Raw genomic sequence first — 19,286 nt, 5'->3', positions numbered from 1 at the left:
AGCTGAATGATATCTATCGGTATATTTGCAATATTTTCAAGTACCGAAAATTTACGCCATAATATTAATAATTGATATTTTTACTATCTTAAATTATTTTCTTAAACTACAATTTGTGTTTTACTATATATATCCATTTTAAAAACTTCAGAATATTCTCAACTAAAAAATATCGCTGGTATCCGGAGTCAACGATAGTTTTCCTTTCACAGAAACTCATTTTGTGTCATCTCTAAAGCCAATAGTTAGTTTTCGCGGATATTTCTGTTTATCTTCAATTAAGTCGGCATAAAAGTGAATCTTCGCCATGTCTGTGGTTATAGAAACCACGCTAGGTGACCTGACAGTCGACCTGTTCACCAACGAACGCCCCATCGCCTGCCTAAATTTCCTGAAGCTCTGCCAGCTCAAGTACTACAACTTCAATCTGTTTCACACGGTGCAGCAGGGGTTTATAGCGCAGACCGGCGATCCCACCGGCGCCGGGGATGGCGGCTCCTCCGTCTGGGGCGTAGTCGAAGGCTTGCAGAAGCGCTTCTTCGAGGCTGAGTACCTGCCCCGCATCCACCACTCTAGCGCCGGCATGCTGTCGCTGGTGAGCGCCGGCAAGAACCTGGTGGGCTCCCAGTTCTTCTTCACGCTGGGCGACAGCTTGACCTCGCTGGATGGCACCCACTGCGTAATCGGGGAGGTGGTGGAGGGACACGACGTGCTGCGTAAGCTGAACGATGCCATAGTGGATGATGGTTTTCGTCCCTACCAGGACATCCGCATCACGCATACGGTGGTGCTAGAGGACCCATTTCCGAATCCGCGCGGGCTTCAGGCACCCAGTCGCTCGCCCTCGCCAAGTGCCGAGCGCCTCAAAAACGGCAGGATCGCTGCCGACGAGGATATCGACGACACCGACGGCATGACCATGGAGGAGATGCAGGAGATGCTGGCCGATCGGGAGGCCAAGGCGCGTGCCACTATCCTCGAGATAGTCGGTGATCTGCCGGATGCGGACATGGCCCCGCCGGAAAACGTTCTCTTCGTGTGCAAACTGAATCCAGTGACCACCGACGATGATCTAGAGATAATCTTTAGCCGGTTCGGCGTGGTCAAGGGATGCGAAGTGATACGCGACCGCAAGACTGGAGACTCCCTGCAGTACGCCTTCGTGGAGTTCGAAGACCAAAAGTCCTGCGAGGCTGCTTACTTCAAGATGGATAATGTCCTAATTGACGATCGTCGCATTCACGTCGACTTCTCGCAATCCGTATCCAAGATTACCTGGCGAGGCAAAGGACGCGGCGTGGTGGGTGACGATGAAAGGCTAGACTTTGACAACTTGCGAGATAACAAAGATCATAGGAAGCCCACACAAGGACGTGGCAGGGCCGATAATCACCGGGATAGCAAAAGATCCGAGGATCCCAGAAGCAGAATGAGCTCCGCCGAACGGAGAAAGGCAAGGGAGCAGCGCCACAATGAGCAAAAGGAACGAGATGACCGAAAGAATGTGCGCAGGCGTTCGGGGTCCAGAGAGCAAAAGGAAAGGCGGCGTTCAAACTCACGAAACCGAAGCGACAGACCGGGCAGGAACTACAACGATCAAAAGCGTTTCAATGAGCGCGACCAGAGGGATCGACGGAGATCGGTCTCAAGGAGTCGTAATGATAGAAGACGTTCCCGTTCCAGAGATATGTCACAGAGAAAAGGATCCCGTTCAAGAGATCAGGCTCAAAGAAGACCCTCCAGGACAAGAGATCTAACACAAAGAAGACGTTCCAGGGATCGCACAGAACGGAGGAGGTCCCCATCCAGGGATCGCAACGACAGCATGCGAGACAGATCTCCGCAGGACAGAAGGCGTAACGAAAATGGAAGCGGTAGAAGCAAAGAAGCCGTCAGAAACCGAGATAGATCCGCAGAGCGAAGGTATATATTATAAGGTCCTTTTATTTCGGTAAACCTTTAACACCATCTTATTTTGCAGACCCCAAGCTAACAGAAAGGCTTCTCGGGATCGTGAGGAGCCAAGAAATTCAAGCCGAAAGCAGAGTCCCGAAAGAAAACGAAAACTTTCAGCGTCTTCAGAAAAGAAGACTAAGAAACAAGCCAAGAAAAAATCGAAGCGGGCAGCAAGCAGCAGTTCAGAGTCCAGCGAGAGTTCCTCGGAATCCGAAAGTGAAGATGACAGCTCATCCTCGGATAGTTCTAGTAGTTCCTCCTCCTCCTCCTCGGACGAGCGCAGCAAGCGCAAAAAGAGCAAGAAGACCAAGCAAAAAGCCGCCAGTTCCAAGAGCAGCCACAAGTCGAAAAAGAAACACCATAGGAAATAACAATAAACGACGTTTTTAATTGGAACCAAGGATTTTGACTAGAGCTAAAAATTTATGTAAGACTACTTCTTGCGGGCCGCGACCTCCGCCTCCAGAGCAGCCATTGCAGCTCCTCCACAGCAGCCTTCCGTGCTCTTTTCGCCGCGTCGCCGCCTAGGTTTCTCGATGACTGCGTCGGGATTGAAGACCACATTGTCCAGCCGCGTCGTCTCCGGGGTGATGCGCAGTTCTGTCAATAGAAGATTCCCGAGATTCAACAAATGAAAATCTTGTTTATATAATGTCATACTCACCGTAGACACCCTCCTCCTTTTTCTTGGCTTGAATCACATTCGTACGCAGCTCGTGATCCACGTCCTGGGCCAGTTTAATCATCTATTGGTTAAAGATTTGTAAGATGTATCTTATAAATGTGTAGAATCTGTGCAAACCTTCTGGATCTCATCCTCGTTGGTTTCGTTTCGATTCTGCAAGAACGATTCGTTAATCTTAGCCCGTCCTGCCGTTAGAGCCTGGACATCGCCTTCGAAGACGTACTGCCGCGTCCGATGGAGCTTTTTGAAGGCACTGAGCACCTACAAGTCATATATTAAAGGGTTTATTTATGTTATTTTGCTAAAAAAAATTTACCTGGCGCCGCAAGTTGGACATTCTGTTGCCGTAGTGTGACCAAATCCAGTAAATATCAACAAATTACGGTAAATAGTTTAGTGTATTGCAACACTGTTTTCATTGGCAGAATTAATATGAATAAAAACTGCAAATTTAAATATTTTATAACAAAATGGCTTTTTAATTCAAAATATCAAGAAATATTTACAAGGTTAATGCGCGTTAAAAACGCGCTTCGGTATTTTCCGCCGCGTAGAGTTTGGTAAATTTGCCTTGACCTGCCACGGTCCCACTGACGCTGAGTTTATAAAATTCTTTTAACGTTTCGGACGCACGAACAAAAAAAAAAGCGGATACTAGTGCAAATCTGGACAAAATGATCCAGCAAAATAGCTTCTAAATTAATTTCCACCGCGTGCGATCCGGCCGAGTGACGCCTCCGCGTGGGCCAGCAAGATTTTAATTCAGAACCAGAAGACCACGACTTCCACTGTGCAGCGTTCTGCCCATTGGAATTCCCCGATATCCTGGCAAAGCCTCTGGTTAATGCCAGATTTTGAAGTGTGCGCGTGCATTAACTAAAAAACCAAGAAAACTGGCGAAAACCAGCGATAAAGTGTCCTCGTTCTTCGTGAGCATGGACGAGGAGGAGGAGGAGGTGACAGATTTGAAGCTGCAATTGTTCCACAATACAGTACGCGAGCACATTGTAAGTCGCAGATATGCGTTCATCCCCCTTCCACCCGAAAACCAAAACAACAAAATCGGGAGCAGCTGCTCAGTGCGTCTCTCTCGCCCGCTTCTAACTGTACACAAGAACAGGCGGGGGGTGTCCGTGTGTGCGACGCCTTGAATTACACACTTTTGCCTTTTGATAAACAGAAATCAGTTGGCCGTTCAGTGTACACATAAATTTATTTGTTTATGGTCGGTTATCAGGCGTGGACTACACTGGTCAGCACTTTTCGGTTCTTGGTGTTTTATGGTCCGCCGGCTATCGGGGAGGGAAGGAAGTTGGCGGTGGGAGGTGCCGATGGCCGACGGCCACTCTCTTGCACTTTCTATTTGGGCTGCAAAAATTATCACGCACACACGAAAACGTCGAAACACACACACACAAGCACCTGTTGTTAATCAGAAAGTTAAGCGATAATCGAAGATTCGACTTTCAGATACTGGGTAGTGATGGGATGCTCCCAGCATGAGATTACACTTTGAAGCTATTAAGAGTCTTATTTAAATTTTAAATTTACTAGAATTTGGGAGAAATATATTTTAGTAAAAGGAGGAGACATAAAGATTTGAGTAATTATATATGAATATATTTAAATGTATTTTTTTAGTTTGATTTGTTTATGTTAAATTACCACAGCATTTTCGATAATAATTTCGGATTTCCTAAGGTTGATATAATTTGCTTATTTGTTGCTGGCGGGTATAACCTGACTAATCAAAATGAAGTTTCTGGTAGCTCTAGTAATGTATTTATAATATTTTTACGCATTAAACACAAACTAAACGGTTTAAATCAGTAAAGTACAAAAGCAAATACGTTGATAGGTCATCGATTCCAATGTCAACTACCCTTTACGATTCTTGGCAAAGTATATGTACATTTATTCTTAGAAAAAAAAAAGCTCCAATAATTCAAAGAAATCGATGAAATACAACACCATTTAATTGATACCAATATAATGGAGGTTTTATTAAACCAACAGAGTAATTATATACACCTAAAACCGAACCGAAAATTGTCAGAACTTGCAATACAAATTGAAATTTAAACGCTTAAAACAAAAGCAAGTGCGGCAACGGCACCAGCAACAAGTGAAAGTGTTTCAGTCGAGCTACTATTTATAGAAAATTTTTTGGGCGTGTAATAACAGAAACCAGAGATTTATGTAAACAACAATATATACCATATATATACACGAGTTTATTGGATTGCGCAAAGCATTAATTTCCTTTTGTGAAAATGTCGAAAAATACCCACAAACACTTGCAGACCGACCAGATTTCAAGTGCAGGGCTATAGTGGTCACGGTTTTCTTGCTGTCGTCCGTCTGGGATGATGTGTGTTTTTGAAAGTGTCTGCCGTCGTGACCAGCTGTTGGACTTTGTTTAAACAATGGCAGACGAGGCGATAAATACATTTGAAACAGTTTAAATAAACATGAATATGTTTAAATACGAATGCAGCTTTGCTTATGAGTATTTCTTTTAAAAATACACATATCTGTGTATTTATAAACCCTGCCATGGGTTGTTAGAATTGTTGAGCTGGTTCTGGCTGCTCCAGGAAACGGAAACCGGTTTTGTCAGCGCTTCTGGTTGCATCGCCCATAGCCGAAAATTAAATAATTCCCAACGAATGTGGGTCAGGCTAGAGGTTTACGCCGATGGTTAAAGGCATCGGCGGCGGCGTAGAGGTCAAAATGACTCGGCGGCGGCGGCGTAGTAGTCAGAAAGAACCGGCGGCGGCGGCGCGTCAAATAAGGCAAAAAGGCCATTTTAATGAGTTATTTATTTTTTTTTAAGTTTTATAAAGAACAATGACACTGAAGGCCGCGCTGAAGCTGCGCCGATGCCGCACCAGCGGCGCGCCGCGGCGCGCCGTTATTTTCATAATTTGGCGGCGGCGCGTCAAATAAGGCAAAAATCGGCGGCGGCGGCGGCGTGGCGCGGCGGCGTATATGTCTAGGTCAGGCCTCCGCGCGTACGTGACGTGGGGCTTCAAATAAATGTAAACATGCCAAAGTGCTCATAAATAATGCAGGAATCTAAAGCCAAAATCCGAATTAAAAGCACTAATTCCTGCGGTGCGAGATTCCGGCTTCAAAGAGAACGACTCAAATGGGAACTAGTTGGGTAACATTATTATGTTCTTTCTTAGTAATTTTGCAGCTACTGTAGTTACTTACTTTGATAAGGCAAATCTCTGATGACTTGTTGTAAATATTCAAAGAATATACAGCTTCTGGGAATGCGTTTCATAAACAGAATAAAGTGCAAGCAATGTTATACGATACTGTGAAAGCAGAGTCTGCCCATTTGCCAACGCCCTCTTTAGAAAACACATTTCACTTAGGGTAATTAAGCCAATGGGGACCACTAGTGTCTGGAACTTAGCACACATGTGGACATGAAAACAAGGTTTATTGAGGCAAGGAGTTATAAAGTCTAAAGTTCTGGAAGTTGTTTTAAAGATAAATTTACATTTTTCATAGTCTGGACCTATATTTTGGGGTAGTTAGATATACATCAGCGTTTTTAATTAAGTTTGCTGACCTGCTTTTTAATGAAATTTCATTTTAAAACAAAAAGAATCTTTAACCTGAGGCACAAAACAAAGAACCTAACTTATTGAAGACTTTCAAAAGCAACTTTGACAGTTTTCCCTCCGTATTTATAGGTCAAATCGATGGCTTCATCAATAAGTTAGGCTGCAGCATGTACAATATACCCCTGTCAGCTACAACTTATGGGTATAGAAAGAGTATACATATTTTGTAGCCCATTCACCGGCTAAATTGTCAGCGAGACGAGGCGAAAAACCCGTCTGGCTATCAATAACCGGCGCTGGTCCTACTACCTCCAAACGTCTCCGCCTCCTTTTAGCCAAGATGTCGCCTGCGTCTGGCTGCAGTTTGGGCGTAGCTGCTATTTTTACCCAAGGCGGCGTGCCCACATTTTAATGTGTTTGCCGATTCCCCCTCGAGTTCATGTCAAGTCATTGACTCGCAGCTCGCCTACGATCAGCGGCGCAATGCAGCCCATTTGGAGACTAGGCAAACGTTGCGTTTGGCCAAAAACGAATCTCTTGGAGCGTGATAAACGCGGTTTGTTTCACAGTGCTGACACTGGCTATTGCACGTTGCTCTGGCTGATAAGCTGCAAACTAAGCTTAAGATCTGGCTCAATTGGGTTTCATTCAGGGGAATGCCTCTGCTCATGTACGGGAATTTCAATTGTAGTAACGACGCGCGTATCACTCGGCATATGTCGCCTACGTGTTCCACGTTTAACAGGTCACGCCTAGGAAAACAGTGCGTTTCGTAAATGAAAAATAGTTGAGGTTCTAATTATGCTTATCAAAAAGTAGTTTCAGTTAATAAAAGATTGTTCATAATTCCTAATTTCTTGTCCTACTTGATAAGTTCCTAGCTATGCAATATACATATACTATTTAAAGGATGTTACTTAAACTTTTTTTAACCACTTTTTTTGTAAGTGTCCACATAGGACGGTATTATAATTTTAGTTGGAAGTTTGCTACACAGTGAAGAAGTCATTTCCGACCCTCATAAATCATATATTTTCTTGATCAGCATTAACAGGCAAATCTTTCTAGACATGTTCGGAAGAAAAACAATTTTTGAAATTTTTTTCGACATTTGATAAGGGGTTACATCATTAAAACTCTCAAAAATTGACAAAAATTTTGATTTCTTAAAATTTAAAATTTAGTATGCAGATTTATTAGCCTAGAAAAAACTAACATTGAAAAGCTTTCCGAACTGAAATTAATGCATTTTTAGTCCATTTTTGATTCGATGCCATGACCCCATGGTAAATTTAGGCTTCCGGAATTTCCTTTCTTTTTTTAAGATTCTTCTAGGAACAATCATTAAATATAGCTTGCCTTATAGTTTCGACCCGTACAGTATCGACATTTTTCCATGATCTACACTTGGGTTCTATAAATAAACAACGCAAACTGTTGATAGCAAGCGATTTGCGTCTCTTTATTTAATTTTTAATATTTGACCACATTTTTGGTTGAAATACATTTATGGAGGGTAAAGAAAACTGTTCAAATATTTGTACGAATATCTGGAGCTTTCAGAAGGCCACTCCACACTCTATATACAGTGGGATGATAGATTTCGGTCGCAATAAATAAAAGAAATGACGCGAATAATTGAAGATAATTTGATTTAATTGATCAGACAGAACGTAGCTTTCGTTGGGCCATCAAAAGTTAATTGGAATTCGCTATTGTATAACGCATTGGCACAAATACATCGTAAGTATCTCACCGATACCAGTGCGAATGTCTCGAATAACAAACAAAGAACCCACTAAACAATGCGAGTATAAATTAATTGTTTTTTGCTCTCACTCGTCGAAATTTTCTAGCCAGAGAGGCGAACATGAAAAGTATCTTTGTTAATGATTTATTTACGTGCCTAGGCATTTGACTGGCGACCATCTACCATATTTTGTTTTGTTTTCGCTTCTCATCAGAGCCCACAATAGCGCAAATATGACGTGTGCCAAAAGCAAAGGATTGGCATCTATTTCGTGGCCATAAAAACATAAACAAATTATGCCCGCCGACTCTGTGGTTTGGAAAATCGCTGATGCCAGCTTTAGATTCGGATTTCAGACAATATTTAACCAAAAGAAAAGTCGGGGATAATCACATAATGTTTGAAGTGCTGACATTCATGGGGTTTTATACGACCGTAATCGGTCTAGTTGTTATCAAATGTGGCCACTTCTGTTGTCGGCCACTGATAAGCTTGCTTTCTGACCTTTGCACGTAGCCGAAAACGTAACTACATAAATGGATTAATTGGCGGTCATAATTAATCATCAATTGCTGGTTTGTTTATGGTTGATATGGGGCTTGTAACCCAGACCTAATTTGTATTCTGACTAGGCTAAGAACGCTTTCCTACCAACCAATTCTAAACGTCATTCAACCGGAAATTGAATACTTATTTAGTTCAAGTACCAAAATTTCAACTCATTGTGCCAACATACATATATTCACAGATAAGACCTTGGAAGCACTTGAAATCCTTCAACCTCAGACTTTGACATCGTCTTACTGATTCACACAAATTTATAAAGATCTATTCGGAATCTACAATTAATCTATTCACTTGTGTACATGAATATAGATTTCCCCCAGACGTATATTTACTCGCTAGCAAATGTTTTTGGGGCGGAAAACCAAATGACAACATTTAATATGTATTAAAAACAAGAAAACACGAAAGAATTGCGTGGGTGTCTGTGTTTACTTTAGAACTTTTGTTTATAAATAAGTAAATGTGTGGGGAAATGTGTTATGAAACGAAAAAAAAAAAATAAATAAAATAAAATGTCTTGCAGGTGCAAAGACAAACATCTTGGGAATAAAAAAAAACATGAATAAATAAATTAAGAGAACAAAAGAAATACGTCGACTTCTATATTTACTTATGCTTCAACGTCATTAGCTTAAGGCAGCTATAAGTAAAGGGGGGTGTAATTTGATCAAAATAGATGATATAGTGTCTAAAAGTCAGGTGTTAATAGACTTGAATATTATTGGGAATAAAGTTTGAAGTGCAGGTGCTCACTCGAAAATAACTTCTAGAAAAAACCACTCTTTTAAATTAAATATTATTTCTTAGTTAAGTTGTTCTATCTTTTATTTTTTAGATATTCCTGCTACTAGTCATCTTGCTGTACTTTAGCTCGTATGTCGTTGTCTCACGTTTTCGGCGGCGCGATCGTGATGATCTCTATTCAAACGACGAGGACGAGGTGCTGGTCTATCGCATAAGGTAAGGCATCTATCCAGGTGGTCAAAAGCAGAGTCAACAACCTGCCTGCCCCACTAATTGCCAACTCATTTGAGTTGCATGCGGTTTCGCATTCGCATTCGTTCATGTCACTAATGAATTGTTTTTCCTCTGTTTTTTTTTTCCCCCACCAGCTTTTGGCTCTGCACCTTTACCCTGGCTGTGGCCGAAGGTGCCGCCATGCTGCTGCCCGTGTCGATAGCCAGCAATGAGGTGCTGCTACTCTACCCAAACAGCTACTACGTGAAGTGGCTCAACAGCTCCCTCATACAGGGTGAGTGGTAAACAGAGGGTATCTTTAGTAACTTAACTTATATTGATTTGTCTATTTGCAGGTCTTTGGAATCATGTCTTTCTGTTCTCCAATCTGTCTCTGTTCATCTTCCTACCGTTTGTATATCTGTTCTCCGAATCCACGGGATTTGTGGGCCACAGGAAGGGCATCCTGCCGCGCGTCTACGAGACCTTTACAGTATTCATGCTGATGGCCGTTATTGTCCTGGTACTTACTGCCGTTTTAAGCGCAGTCTTTGGCATTGAAAAGTTTCAATTCTTTTGGTTTCTAAGTGAGTATTGGGCCAATGGAAGAACGGAACGGAAGAGATCAATCCCAATGCCAATTGTGATGCACTTTTCCGTGACCGTGATATGCCCATCCCAGCCCAACCCATCCCCAGTAATGGGAACGGTTCCAGTCGCCGACTAAATGCATTGCTAATTTCCGTTTCTTCACGCTTCACAGATTTGGGCAGTGTTCACCTGCCGTTTCTTTATTCGTGTGTCTCGTTTCTGGGCGTGATGCTTATGCTGAGTGAGTATTACTAACAAATAATAGATTAAATTAATTGGAGAGAGATTGATTGAATTACTCTTCGGCTTCCATCTGCTTGATGTATTTGTCGATGTAGGCCAGCTGTTTGGGATTATGCTCGCGGGCCTTGGCCACGCTCTCCTCGAAGTTTTCGGTGTCATTTAAGCGCTTGTAGACAGTGGCACGGTAGAGCCAGGCGCGCAAATTAGTCTCATGTAGCTTCTCCAGGATATGCTGGCAGTCCTGCAGAGCGCGTTTGTAGTTGCGAAGCCTGAAGGAGTATGTTAATTTTTATTTTAAACCGCAGTTAATTGTTATTTCGTTTAACAACTTACTTGATATAGCACAAGGCGCGATTATTGTAGGTAATGGCACTGTCCTTGATCTTTTCAATGGCCTTGCCATAGTGCAAAATGGCTTTCTCGTATTTCTGGTTGCGAAAGGCTTCATTTCCCTGGCTAAAAAAATATATATATTATTATTTTTTAAGCATAAGGGACTCCCCATCTCACCTTCTCTGTAGCTCAGCATCGTATTCGTTCTTGGCCCGCGCCTCTGCACGCTCATTGGCATCCCGCTCCACCTGCTCCATGAATGTCTGCTGGTCCATTGTCTTGGCCTGCTTGTCTTGGTCCTCCTGAATGCTTTTCCTATTAATCACAGTGCGATTCTCGCGCACCTTGACCCGCACCTTGTCCACATCAATAGTGTCAAAGTCGATCTTTTCCTTTACCTTCCCATCATCTGCCTCTGGCTCATCATCGTGGCTTGCACCATTATTCAATATATCATCGATCTTGGCGAGAGTGGCCTCGAATTCAGCAAAATCATCAGCGTTTTTGGTGTCCAAATTGCAGTTGGCCATAGTGGCCTTCAGTTTGGCAATGCTTTGATCTTCCTCGGCCGCCATTTAATGGGTTTTTTTTTTTAATATATATAGAAGTTTTTTGAATGTCAAAAAGGTTTTAATTGTACAGAGCAGAAAGGGGAATGAATCGTAGGTTTGCTGGAATAGAGACCAACTTGGTAATGACACAAAGAGAAAAGCATTTTTAAAGGAAAAAATATATAACTAAATAAATAACAAAGGTTTCCCAGTTTAGTAACCATGACAATCTTTTTTCTTTTACTTACAGTTTGCACCCCCTATGGCTTTGTGCGTCTGTTTGGCGTTGTTAACAATGTCCTGGTGCGACCCATGCTGCTACGCGACGTCAACGAGGAGTTCAGCGCCTTCTACATGGAGGAGGCTAGCGTTAAAAGGAAGCTGGCTCACATTGAGCTGCAAAATGTGAGCATCTCAGATGCTACGGCCAATGGTGGTCGCTTGGGCAACGGGCTAACGCGCTCCTTTGCCCATCAGCCACTGTTGCAGCAGTCGCTGGCCCATCTCTACCAGCGCAAGGCTATGGTCAGCGATGCGGGCGAGCAGCAGCACCTGCTCAACGAAAGACTGAGAGAACTGGACTCCGAGCGGAAGGAGTTGGATAAGTTGCGAAAGTCGAGCACCTTTCAGCGAACCTTTGTTTACCCGCTGGCCATGCTGCTGCTGCTATTCTGCACGGGCGTTACCATTCTGCTTGTGGTGCAAAATACGCTAGAGCTACTCATAGGCATTAAAGCGCTGCCGCTGAGCACGAGGGTATGTTATGCTTGCTTATTTAACTTCTTTAATTTAAATTTACTTAATTAATAGCAATTCACGCTGGGCATTTCATCGCTGTCGAAGCTGGGACCTTTTGGTGCCGGCCTCGAGGTGTGTCTCATCTTCTACCTGGGCGCCACCTCCGTGGTGGGCTTTTACAGCATGCCCTTTATGCGAAACGTCCGCCCCAAGCGGCGCCAAACGTCGCTTCCCCAACTGATGCTTAACTGTGGCTTCATGCTGGTTCTGTCCTCGGCGCTGCCACTGCTCAGCAGGATTATAGGTAAGTCATTACCTATTTTTATTGAAGGATAAATAAATTAATTATTAACTATATGTTTCTTTAAGGCATCACCAACTTTGACCTGCTGGGCGACTTTGGGGCCATCGAGTGGCTGGGCAACTTCCAGATTGTGCTGCTCTACAATCTCGTCTTTGGCACCACCACGGCTCTGTGCCTGGCCAACAAGTTCACGGCAACGGTGCGCCGGGAGCTGCGAGCGCGGTTAGTGGAGAACTATTTGCTCTTTACTAACTACATGAGCTTCATCAACTGATATTGGCGCAAGCGACACGACAATGCGTCTCCGTACGCCCGTCACCTCATGAGGCGCCTTGTCGAGTCGCCGCTGAAGAGCCTAATTAGTTTCTATGCTAATTATAGTAATCTTAGTCGTAAGCGCAGTCGCAATACCACCGCTAGTCGCAAGGCAAACGAAATGAACTGTTGAGTAGGAGTAGGCGAGGCAGCTGGAACTATATAATATACCTTTACATATGTTATATGATCACGTGTAGTTGTGCAGAACTGATACTGATATTTGATATTTAAATTGTGCGTTCCTTGCTGTTGGGCTTAACCGTTGTACTTTACCAGGATATGTATTCACAGATCAATCTCGCAAACGAACTAAAACGAAAATTGAGAATTTAATAGTGCAACTTGTAGTAGCCGCAGTCCAAGCGTTCGCAGTGTAGATGTAGGACATATTATCGCGTGTATTTCGAATCATCTTGTCGGTCACAGAGTCAAGTGTTTTATTCCATTTCGTACATGTGTCTTTCGCTATTTATATATACATCCGTGTATCTGTGAGTTATTTTATTTATTTAAGACTCTAACAATGTTCCTTAAGCAGTGCGCTCAGACTGAGGAGGCGCCTTCATTTCATATTACCGCATACTCGGCTCTGTAACCAATATTCACCCAATCACACACTTACAAGCGTCTACAACGTATGTGATAAATATTAATAATAAACGAAACATTTTACTAATTTAATCGGCATGTCTCATGGCTTTTTGATTGCGCTTTTTGAGTTGGAAGTTATGTTTTAAAAAGGGGATTATTTTTTAACTTTCATTTCAGGCTTACTTCGCTGTTCCTATTGGCTTGATTGTCTCCGCCGAGGTGAAGTGCTGTCAAGCGGCACTAGGGGGAGTTTCCTATGACATTGCTGTGATTTAATTTAATAAAAATTCTTAAAAATAAAATTCAAAAATTCTTAATAATTTAAAATTAATGAGTAATCATTTAAAACAAAACCTTTGATTATTACCCTGTTAAAAATTTAATAAAAAAAATTTAATCACTCAAAATTATATGTACTTTGCCCACTGTCACAATGATATCGATGGCACCATCGATATTTTCAGTTCCCGTATTCCAAAGTCTGGCAACGCCCGTGATATGAATTAAAATCGATATATCGCCATTTTCTAAAACACCGATAGTATCGCTTGAAATCCATGTTTTTGCAGCTCTAATTTTTTGTGCGGTGGCGTCTAATTGTCAACTTTTTACGTTCTTAATTGGCCTAAACAAAGCAATTGCACGATGTTGAGCCGGAAGCGCCGGGCGAGCAGCATATCCAGCCGCCAGGACGAGGATCCGCTGCAGCTGGACGACTCGACGCCGGAACAGTCGCCGGTGCAGCAGACGACTACACAATCGGCGCGAAAAAAGCGCCGCTTGGATCCCTCGGAGCTGTGCCAGCAGTTGTACGACTCGATTCGGAATATTAAGAAGGAGGATGGCTCCATGCTGTGCGACACGTTTATCCGGGCGCCCAAGCGCCGCCAGGAGCCCTCCTACTATGACGTGGTGGTGAATCCCATAGATCTGCTCAAGGTACAGCAGAAGCTAAAGACGGACTCTTACGACGATTTGGATGACCTGATGGCGGACCTGGAGCTGCTCATTGGCAATGCCAAGGCCTTCTACAAGCCGGACAGCTGCGAGTACCAGGACGCCGTCTCTCTGTGGCAGCACATCCAGACGCAAAGGCAGCGTATTCTGGAGGCCAATGGCCTGGCGGAGGAGGAGCCGCGCGCCAGGCGCATGTCGCGGCAGGTGCGTCGCATGACCAGCAGCATGGAGCCTGGCAACGACACTACGGCGACGGATGACGAGTACAATCAGTACGAGGAGCTCTTTGCCACCATTATGACCGCCACCGATCCGGTGAACGACAGGGCTATGCATCGCATGTTCCAGCTGCTGCCCTCGAAGAAGATTTACCCCGACTACTATGATGTGATTGAGCATCCCATTGACCTGCGCCTGATTGCCACCAAGATACAGATGAACGCCTACTCGTCGCTGTTGGAGATGGAACGGGATCTGCTGCAGATGACCAAGAACGCATGTTTGTTCAATGAGCCCGGGTCGCAGATCTACAAGGATGCCAAGGCCCTGAAACGCATCTTTACGCAGAGGCGTATCGAGATGGAGACGGGCAAGGGCAAGCTGGCCAAGAGGGTCAAGAGTCTGTCCAGTGCGGCTATAGCAGGTAAGGATCCCATCTTGGATGGTCCCTTAACATACTTGAAACTATCTCCTCTTTCCGTTTTTTCAGCTCTTAAAGAAGAAGTAGACAGTACGGACGACGAGGAGACGAGCAAAAAGGGTGAAGGTCCCATGTGGGCACTCTTCGATCATCTGTACAACGCACCAGGCACCTCTGAGCATCCGGGTGTGACTGGCCCTCCTCTCGGCAACTCCCTCTGGAAGCTGCCAGTGCGTCGCTTCCATCCCGAGTACTTTGAACTCATCAAGCGACCCATATCCATGAGCCAGATCCACACCAAGTTGAAGAAGGGCGACTATGCCAACATCAGTGATCTCACCGCCGATCTGTATCTCATGCTGGACAACGCCAAGAAGGCGTTCCCTGCCAGCCACCGCACCCACAAGGATGCCCTCAAGATGCTGCGGCTGATGAATGCCAAACTGGTAGAGGAATCCCTAGAGGAGACCAGTGACTTGGAGGAGGATGAGGCGGACGATGTGGACTCTGAGGTATTTGCGGTCAGCACGCAGCCGGAACGTCGCAAGCCGGGGAGACCGCGCGTCAACTCCAACTCCAACTCGAATGCCTCTCACACGCCGAATAACTCGAATTCCCCCAAATCCAATCGCATTGCCATCAATGCGGCGATCAAGAAGAAGATCCTGAGCATACAAAAATATCTGGTGGACTACTCGGTGGGCAATCGTCGGCCCATTGAGATGTTTATGGAGAAGCCGCCACGGAAGGTGTACCCGGATTACTATGACATTATTCAGAATCCCATTGACATGAACACCATTGAGCACAACATACGCACAGATCGCTATGCCACCGTGGAGGATGTGGTGTCTGACTACCGGCTCATGTTCTCAAACTGCCGGCAGTACAATGAGGAGGGTTCCAACATCTATGAGGATGCCAATACCCTGGAGAGGGCTCTAAACGAGAAGCTGAAAGAGTTCCCTGGCTTGGTGGAGGTGAAGAAGCCCCTGCAAAAGTACAGTAAGGTGGGCAGGAAGCCAAAGATAGCTGTAATCTCGGATCGACTGTGGCAGTTCTACGAAACAGTAAGGGAGTACCAGGAACCCAAGGGCAAAAGGCAGCTGTCGCTGATCTTCACAAAGCTGCCTTCAAAGAACGAGTACCCGGATTACTACGACATCATCAAGGAGCCCATAGACATGGAACGCATTGCCCAGAAGCTAAAGCAAGGAGCTTACGAGAGTCTGGATGAGTTGGCGGCCGACTTCCTGCTAATGCTGGAGAATGCCTGCAAGTACAACGAGCCCGATTCGCAAATCTACAAGGATGCGCTGGTTTTGCAGCAGTTGACGCTGCAGCTAAAACAGCAGCTGCGCATTGAAAGAGACTCGCTACCCGATGTTCCTCTGGCTGTTCAAGAGCTATTCCTGACCCTGTTCACCACCTTGTACAATCACCAGGATGAGGAGGGACGCTGCTACTCCGATTCCCTAGCCGAGCTGCCCGAGTACGATGAACTGGGTGAGGGGCACAAAGTGCGTGGCATCTCCCTGGATCTGATCAAGCGTAGGCTGGACAAGGGTGCCTATAAGCGACTGGATATCTATCAGGAGGATATATTTGCTTGCCTGGAGAGAGCAAGAAAACTATCCCGCACAGATTCAGACATTTTCCAGGACTCCATTGAGCTGCAAACTTATTTTATCCGCAAAAGAGACGAGATTTGCAAGGATACCCTCAGCTCTCCGGCTCTCAGCTTCACTCTGGAACGCCTGCTGGCGGATGTGGAGGTAAGTCGCCAGCAAAAGGCCCAGCAGGAGGAGCAGGATCAGGAGCAGGACAAGGAGAAGGATGAGTTCAACGGGGCCAAGGGCGAAAGCATGACAATCAACCAGCAGGTTTACTCCCCCGGTGACTACGTCTACGTGCAGATGCCGGAGAACAAGATCCCCTCCATAGCCAGCATAGAGCGCCTCTGGACATCGCCCACCAACGAGAAGCTAATGCAGGCCTCGATCTTTGTAAGGCCGCACGAGACCTACCACGTGACCACCCGCAAGTTCCTCGAAAAGGAGGTCTTCAAGAGCAGCATCTCGCAGACTATCTCCATGGACAAGGTCCTGGGCATGTGCTATGTGATGAACATCAAGGACTATATCAAGATGCGTCCGGAGAGGTTGCCCGAGAAGGATGTGTTTGTCTGCGAGTCGCGCTACAACATCCAGGCTCGCTGCTTCAAGAAGCTCAAGAGTTGGCCGCCGATGCGCGAGGGCAGCTCCATTAAATTTGTGCCGCGCGAGCAGCCTCTAGAGCTGAAGCGCGTGATGTCCGTGTTCAAGGAGCGCCTGGAGAAGCACAAGGGCGAGCTGGAGGAGCTCAAACTGCAGGAAACGCTGGTGGAGAAGGAGAAGCCCAATGTCTCGTGCGATCCGCCGCCGAATGCCGAGGACAGCAGCGTCTACTATCAGCAGTACAACACCGTCTGCAGTGGAGCCATCAAAACGGGCGACTTTGTGTACGTGGCCACCCAAACCGGTAAGCAGTCGGTGGCCCAGGTGCAGCAGATATGGGAGCAGAATGGCAAGTCCTACTTCAAGGGCCCCTGGCTATTACCTCCCAGCGAGACCACGCCCGGCCTGGGCAAGCAGTTCTTCCGTCAGGAACTGCTTTTGAGCACAGTAGAGGAGGTCAGTCCTGTGGTGGGCATCGTAGGGCGCTGTGCCGTCCTCGAGTATGCTGAATTTATCAACTCCCGGCCCACTGAGATATCCGAGAGTGATGTCTACATCTGCGAGTCTGTCTACGATGAGCTGAAGAAGGCTCTGCGCAAGCTAGTGGCCGGCAACATGCGCAAGTTCCAGCACAGTCCTGCCGTCACCGAAGATGAGATCTTCTATTTCAAGACGCCCATTAAACCAGCCAAGGATGTGAAGAACGAGATTAATGAGCTGGGCATGCTGGAGGACTCCATGGACGGGGACACGCCATCGCTGAGCTCGGACATTGCGGCCATGTCCTCGCCGGCTCCTTCGGTGAACTCAACGCCACTAACCTCCAAGATCAAGGCGGCCAAGTCGGCCAAGAAATGCCTCACCGGCTACATACTCTACTCGAGTGAAGTCCGAAAAAGTAATTATTTGTAATCTAAAAACCCCCAAGGTATATCCTTATTGAAATCCCTTTATTTCAGGCATTTGCCAGAGCAATCCGGACGCCACCTTTGGAGACATATCTCGGATGGTGGGCACCGAATGGAAGAATCTCCCCTCCAGCGCCAAGCAGAGCTGGGAGGATCGCGCCAGCAGGCAGAACGAGGAGACGGCGGCCATGCGCCGCGAGCTGGACGATGCCCAGAACAGCGCCAGTCCCTCCCCTCAGGTCTCGCAGGATGGACAGGGTCTGATCTTTGAGTGTCAGTGGGACAAGTGTGACTATCAGTTCGAGGAGCTAGGGGATTGCACCGAGCACTGCATGTCGGATGCCAGTGGGCATATACAGCGTCATCCGCAGGCAGGCGTGGAGATGGAGTACGTGTGCCTGTGGCGCAATTGTCCAAGGATCAAAAAGTCCACCCAGGCCTTCCCCAATGTCCTGCGGCTCGTCAAGCATGTGCGCGAGGTGCACCTGAGCAAGTGCGGCAAGCAGTTGTCTGCCGGCGAGCGCAGCAAGAACTTTGTTTCACGCCGGCACAAAAATGCCACACTGGCCACCACAGTGCCCATTCCCTCTAGCAACTCGCAATCTCCTCGTGGACCGAACAACCACGAGGCATCCATGCATCTCCAGCACCAGCAGCAACACCATCATCAGCAACAGCAGCAGCTCATGCACCAGCATCCGCAGCAACAGACAATCGTTTTGGGACCGCCCCCAGAGCCCCTGTTCGTCACCGTGCCACCGCGCACCACTCGCGTCATCCACTCGGAGGCGTACATCAAGTACATCGAGAGCCTGCAGACGGGCAGCCACCTCAATGTGGCCACCTGTCAGAACAACTGGCGCCGGGCCATGACCCATGTCACGCCGGCGCAAGTGGTAGCCAAGGCGCCGCTGCCCGAGCACTGGCTGGGACCTAATCTACGCGACCAGGAGAATGTGGTGCAGGCCCTGTGCCACCTACGCAACTTCATGCTTGACGATGTGCTGCAAATACGCCGCAGCTGCAACTAGCCAATCGTAATCCTCTTATAAGCCCAAAGCGTTCAGAGTTCGATGTTAAAATATAAACAAAAACCAAACTAAAAACATTGTGAGTCCTGAATATATGGGATTGGGAGGAGGAAAGGTGGAACATATTGAAGGTGTATCGATATTAGATAAAGTAGAAGTGGCAATAAATCGATTTTTAGTGAATCTTTTTTATCTAAAAAATGTTAAACTTAACTTTTCCATGAGTTTACATACGTAAAAAACTTTTTTGATTAAATCTGAAATCATTTCTCACCCTTGAATATCGCTCATCCGCCCCTGTGTCCCAATATGTTGTTTGTTATCACGCTCGCGATGACGGCATGGCAACGCTAGGTCGGTTTCGGATTC

General features: G+C 46.0%; 5 protein-coding genes across 5 annotated transcripts; 3 read left to right on the top strand and 2 right to left on the bottom strand.

Moving 5' to 3' along the window:
* Nucleotides 1–233: 233 nt before the first annotated feature.
* Nucleotides 234–2,352, top strand: LOC108073555 (peptidyl-prolyl cis-trans isomerase sig-7). The gene is made up of 2 exons (XM_017165241.3): nucleotides 234–1,923; nucleotides 1,982–2,352. The coding sequence occupies exons 1-2, from the start codon at nucleotides 308–310 to the stop codon at nucleotides 2,325–2,327; spliced, it is 1,962 nt and encodes a 653-aa protein (XP_017020730.1). The 5' UTR covers nucleotides 234–307; the 3' UTR covers nucleotides 2,328–2,352.
* LOC108073556 (complex III assembly factor LYRM7) lies at nucleotides 2,325–3,099 on the bottom strand. The gene is made up of 4 exons (XM_017165242.3): nucleotides 2,958–3,099; nucleotides 2,759–2,902; nucleotides 2,621–2,702; nucleotides 2,325–2,556 (listed from the first exon to the last, which is right to left on the bottom strand). The coding sequence occupies exons 1-4, from the start codon at nucleotides 2,976–2,978 to the stop codon at nucleotides 2,390–2,392; spliced, it is 414 nt and encodes a 137-aa protein (XP_017020731.1). The 5' UTR covers nucleotides 2,979–3,099; the 3' UTR covers nucleotides 2,325–2,389.
* Nucleotides 3,100–3,246: 147 nt separating this feature from the next.
* On the top strand, nucleotides 3,247–13,255 carry lili (LMBR1-like protein). Its single transcript, XM_017165171.3, has 8 exons — nucleotides 3,247–3,648; nucleotides 9,375–9,499; nucleotides 9,652–9,791; nucleotides 9,853–10,083; nucleotides 10,260–10,328; nucleotides 11,465–11,970; nucleotides 12,025–12,256; nucleotides 12,322–13,255. The coding sequence occupies exons 1-8, from the start codon at nucleotides 3,577–3,579 to the stop codon at nucleotides 12,528–12,530; spliced, it is 1,584 nt and encodes a 527-aa protein (XP_017020660.1). The 5' UTR covers nucleotides 3,247–3,576; the 3' UTR covers nucleotides 12,531–13,255.
* On the bottom strand, nucleotides 10,323–11,320 carry LOC108073504 (tetratricopeptide repeat protein 12). The gene is made up of 3 exons (XM_017165172.3): nucleotides 10,841–11,320; nucleotides 10,664–10,786; nucleotides 10,323–10,599 (listed from the first exon to the last, which is right to left on the bottom strand). The coding sequence occupies exons 1-3, from the start codon at nucleotides 11,236–11,238 to the stop codon at nucleotides 10,383–10,385; spliced, it is 738 nt and encodes a 245-aa protein (XP_017020661.1). The 5' UTR covers nucleotides 11,239–11,320; the 3' UTR covers nucleotides 10,323–10,382.
* Nucleotides 13,256–13,712: 457 nt separating the features above from the next.
* Nucleotides 13,713–18,997, top strand: polybromo (protein). Its single transcript, XM_017165075.3, has 3 exons — nucleotides 13,713–14,765; nucleotides 14,832–17,876; nucleotides 17,938–18,997. The coding sequence occupies exons 1-3, from the start codon at nucleotides 13,811–13,813 to the stop codon at nucleotides 18,915–18,917; spliced, it is 4,980 nt and encodes a 1,659-aa protein (XP_017020564.1). The 5' UTR covers nucleotides 13,713–13,810; the 3' UTR covers nucleotides 18,918–18,997.
* Nucleotides 18,998–19,286: the final 289 nt, after the last annotated feature.

Source organism: Drosophila kikkawai, chromosome 3R (genome assembly GCF_030179895.1).
Source record: "Drosophila kikkawai strain 14028-0561.14 chromosome 3R, DkikHiC1v2, whole genome shotgun sequence".
NCBI classification, from domain to species: domain Eukaryota; kingdom Metazoa; phylum Arthropoda; class Insecta; order Diptera; family Drosophilidae; genus Drosophila; species Drosophila kikkawai.
This window is presented reverse-complemented; position numbering and strand designations above follow the sequence as displayed.

Coding starts and splice junctions, on each gene's coding strand:
- LOC108073555 (XM_017165241.3), top strand. CDS start 308: ATGTCTGTGGTTATAGAAACCACGCTAGGTGACCTGACAGTCGACCTG. Junction 1,924..1,981: donor GATAGATCCGCAGAGCGAAG/GTATATATTATA, acceptor CTTATTTTGCAG/ACCCCAAGCTAACAGAAAGG.
- lili (XM_017165171.3), top strand. CDS start 3,577: ATGGACGAGGAGGAGGAGGAGGTGACAGATTTGAAGCTGCAATTGTTC. Junction 9,500..9,651: donor GTGCTGGTCTATCGCATAAG/GTAAGGCATCTA, acceptor TTCCCCCACCAG/CTTTTGGCTCTGCACCTTTA. Junction 10,084..10,259: donor TCAATTCTTTTGGTTTCTAA/GTGAGTATTGGG, acceptor CACGCTTCACAG/ATTTGGGCAGTGTTCACCTG.
- LOC108073504 (XM_017165172.3), bottom strand. CDS start 11,238: ATGGCGGCCGAGGAAGATCAAAGCATTGCCAAACTGAAGGCCACTATG. Junction 10,787..10,840: donor GATGCTGAGCTACAGAGAAG/GTGAGATGGGGA, acceptor ATATTTTTTTAG/CCAGGGAAATGAAGCCTTTC. Junction 10,600..10,663: donor CGCGCCTTGTGCTATATCAA/GTAAGTTGTTAA, acceptor ATACTCCTTCAG/GCTTCGCAACTACAAACGCG.
- polybromo (XM_017165075.3), top strand. CDS start 13,811: ATGTTGAGCCGGAAGCGCCGGGCGAGCAGCATATCCAGCCGCCAGGAC. Junction 14,766..14,831: donor GTCCAGTGCGGCTATAGCAG/GTAAGGATCCCA, acceptor CCGTTTTTTCAG/CTCTTAAAGAAGAAGTAGAC. Junction 17,877..17,937: donor CTCGAGTGAAGTCCGAAAAA/GTAATTATTTGT, acceptor CCTTTATTTCAG/GCATTTGCCAGAGCAATCCG.
- LOC108073556 (XM_017165242.3), bottom strand. CDS start 2,978: ATGTCCAACTTGCGGCGCCAG. Junction 2,703..2,758: donor ACGAGGATGAGATCCAGAAG/GTTTGCACAGAT, acceptor TTTAACCAATAG/ATGATTAAACTGGCCCAGGA. Junction 2,557..2,620: donor AAAGGAGGAGGGTGTCTACG/GTGAGTATGACA, acceptor TTCTATTGACAG/AACTGCGCATCACCCCGGAG.